This window comes from Mirounga leonina, unplaced genomic scaffold (genome assembly GCF_011800145.1).
Source record: "Mirounga leonina isolate KUSES-001 unplaced genomic scaffold, KU_Mleo_1.0 Mir_454, whole genome shotgun sequence".
NCBI lineage: Eukaryota > Metazoa > Chordata > Mammalia > Carnivora > Phocidae > Mirounga > Mirounga leonina.
This window is the reverse complement of record NW_023270763.1, coordinates 1,701,132-1,704,196: the sequence shown is the minus strand read 5'-3', so window position 1 is coordinate 1,704,196 and position 3,065 is coordinate 1,701,132. Positions and strand designations below refer to the sequence as shown.

The following is a 3,065-nucleotide window of genomic DNA, read 5'->3' as shown; positions in this document are numbered from 1 at the left end:
CACCCTTTTAGCTCCAGGAGGACCGCAGCGTCTGCAGCTGCCTGATGCCTCGGAGACTTTGTGCCTGCCAGAGGCCGCCGCCTCCTCCTGGTGCTTAACTCCTCGTCCCCGGCATCAGCTCAGGCTCCGCCCCACCGGGGGTCCCTTCATCCCTTCCCTGAGCCCCCACAGCCTCCCTTTGGAACAGCCAGGACACTTGCTCTGGCGTTGTGTCCTCCAGATTGGGGGAGGCACCTAACGCACCCGGGTGTCCTGGGCTCCCAGCACTGGGCAGCCTGCGCTCTGGGCGGGGCGGGGCAGTGTGGGGGGGTGGCCGGGCGAGGCGGGTGTGCGAGAGAGCAGGTGAGCGAGTGGGTGGACGGATGAATGAGTGAGCCAGTCAGCCAGCGAGGGGGCGAACAAGGGGGCGAGTGAGCAAGGCAGGGGACGGATGAATGAGTGCGGGTGCGGGTGCGAAAGGGGGTGGGCGGATGAGTGAAGGAGCGAGCCAGGGAGGGGTGAGCGAGGGAGTGAGCGGGGTGGGAGTGGATGAATGCGTGAACGCGGGTGCGGGACAAACGAGCGAGTGGAGGGTGGGCGCGTAAGTGAGGGGCGGGGCGAGAGCCTGGGGCAGGGCTGCGGGGTGAGCGAGGGGCGCGCGGGGCGGGTGCGGCCCGCGCGGAAGTCCGAGTAAGCGGACACGGAAGGGGTGAGTGTGACGACAAGCGGCCGAGCGAGCGGCTGAACGAGCGGGCGAGCGGGAGCGCGGGCCGGGCCTGCGGGGGCCGCGTGGCCGGGGCGGGGCGGGGCGAGGCCGGGCAGGGGCGTGCCGGGCCCGGGGGGGCGTGGCGAGGGCAGGCAAGGGGCGTGCCGGGCTCGGGTAGGCGTGCCGAGGCCGGGCAGGGGGCGTGCCGGGCCCGGGGGGCGTGGCGAGGGCAGGCAAGGGGCGTGGCAGGCCCGGGTAGGCGTGCCGAGGCCGGGCGGGGGGCGTGCCGAGGGCGTGCCCGGGCCGGGCCCGGGCGGGGCGTGCCGAGGTGGGCGTGGCGTGGCGGGCCGGCCGGCGCGGAGGAAGTCACGTGGCGCGCGCTCACATGACCGGCGGCGTGATGGACCGGCTGGCGGGGGAGGCGGGCGCGGCGCTAGGCGCGGCGGCCGCTGAGGCGGAGGCTGACGAGGAGGCGGACCCGCCCGCGGCAGGTATGGCGGGCGGCCCCCTGCTCCCGCGCGCGGCCCCCGCCCCGGGACCCCGCCGCGCTCGGCTCCGTGGCTGCCCTCTGGCGCCCCGCGCGCCCCTGCCACGCTGACGAGCGCGCCGCGGGCCCGGGGACCCGAGCCCCTGCTCCGGTTTGTCCTGGCCGCGCCTCCCTGTGCAGGCCGTCGGGGCGGCGGCCCGTCCCCGCCGTCCCCGCCGTCCCCGCCGTCCCGTCCCCGCCGTGCCGCCCCGGCCCGCAGCGTGGGGCGCAGCCGCCGGACTTGCGGGGCTCGGACAAGAAATCGCGCGGGGTCCCGGGCCTGCGAGTTCTCGTCCGCAGACCGGGCGCAACTTCGCTGCGAGCGCTTCTGCCCCAAGTGGACGCGCGTCAGCACGGGGAAGCGCGCGCGGGGCTTGGCTTCTCTAGGATGCTCGCCCCTGGAAAGCTCCCTCCTCCGTCCTCTAACTGGAGCGGGGTCGGAGGGGCAGCGTCGGGAGGAGTTACTGCCGCCGCCGGCGCGGGTCGGGGGCGGGCACACGGCTGAGGGACGCCGCGGGGGCGGTCTGCGAGGTGTCCCCAGGGGGCTGTGCTGACGGTGAGTTCTGGAGGGCCCCCAGAAAGAGTGTTCATTAGGGAGAGAAGGGAGGGGAGTGGCAGGGAAGCTGCGGGGCGGGGGGCATCGGACTGGACCCGTTGGTACGAAAGCTCCTGGGTGAGTGTGCGCCCAGAAAGAAGCCCCCCACCTCCAGAATTGGTTTTAGTTACTTTTCATTTCATTTGCGGCTGTGTAAGGGGAAGCATGGGACGGCTCTTGCTGTTGATTAGAACATTGTGTTCTCGAGGTCGCACGTTTGAGCCCGGCGTGGGCAGTCGGCCCCGCCGATACCAGGGCCGCAGCCTGGACCCCTTGGCTGGGCGCTCTTGGGGATGGGAGGCCGTCATTGGCTCATTTCCACTCGGATTGTGAAGCAGGTCACGCTTGCTGGGTGTGGTGGTGGCTCGGGGCTCTCTTGGCACGCACGGGTCTGCGGTTGGACGTGTCACGCGGGACTCACCCCCTGGCCGCCGTTTATGGATGGCACGAGCTCGCAAGCTTGCCTTCCCTGCGACTTCGCGGGAATAACCATGGTAGTCGCCCTTCTTTGGGGTCGTGGTGATTTTATTAGGTGTGCCCACCATGCGGACAGTTTATGGGGTGCCGTTCTATAGCCGGGGGAGTCTCAAGTGGGGTTCACCGGCTGTTGGTATGTAGCCTGTCATTTCATTCCATTTAAAACCTCTTGACCATCCTATGAGGCAGGCGAAGTGGTAGAACAAACCTTTTTTTTTTTTTTAAGATTTTATTTATTTGGGAGAGAGAGAAGGAGCGGGGTGAGGGGCAGAGGGAGAAGCAGACTCCCTGCAGAGCAGGGAGCCCGATGATGCGGACTCCATCCCAGGACCCCGGAATCATGACCTAAGCTGAAGGCAGGCGCTTAACCAGCTGAGCCGCCCAGGTGCCTGAGAACAAAATAAATAAATATTTATTCCCCTGGGGCAGTGTGTTAGTTTTCTTTTTTTTTTTTTTAAAGATTTTATTTATTTATTTGAGAGAGAGAGAATGAGAGAGAGCGAGCACATGAGAGGGGGGAGGGTTAGAGGGAGAAGCAGGCTCCTTGCTGAGCAGGGAGCCCGATGCGGGACTCGATCCCGGGACTCCAGGATCATGACCTGAGCCAAAGGCAGTCGCTTAACCAACTGAGTCACCCAGGCGCCCTATTCTTTTTTTTTTAAATTTTTTTTTTTAAGATTTATTTATTTATTTATTTGAGAGAGAGAGAATGAGAGAGCACGAGGGGGGGAGGGTGGGAGAGGGAGAAGCAGACTCCCCGCCAAGCAGGGAGCCCGATGCGG

The 3,065-nt window shown here is 66.7% G+C and overlaps 1 protein-coding gene across 1 annotated transcript in view; it reads left to right on the top strand.

The window, feature by feature from the left end:
• Window positions 1-1,085: 1,085 nt before the first annotated feature.
• The window catches only part of SNX8 (sorting nexin 8), a 37,554-nt gene continuing 35,574 nt past the window's right edge, over window positions 1,086-3,065 (top strand). The window contains exon 1 of the mRNA XM_034988260.1: window positions 1,086-1,176. Coding sequence (XP_034844151.1) covers window positions 1,086-1,176 — 91 coding nt within the window. The remainder of the gene's footprint in view (window positions 1,177-3,065) is intronic.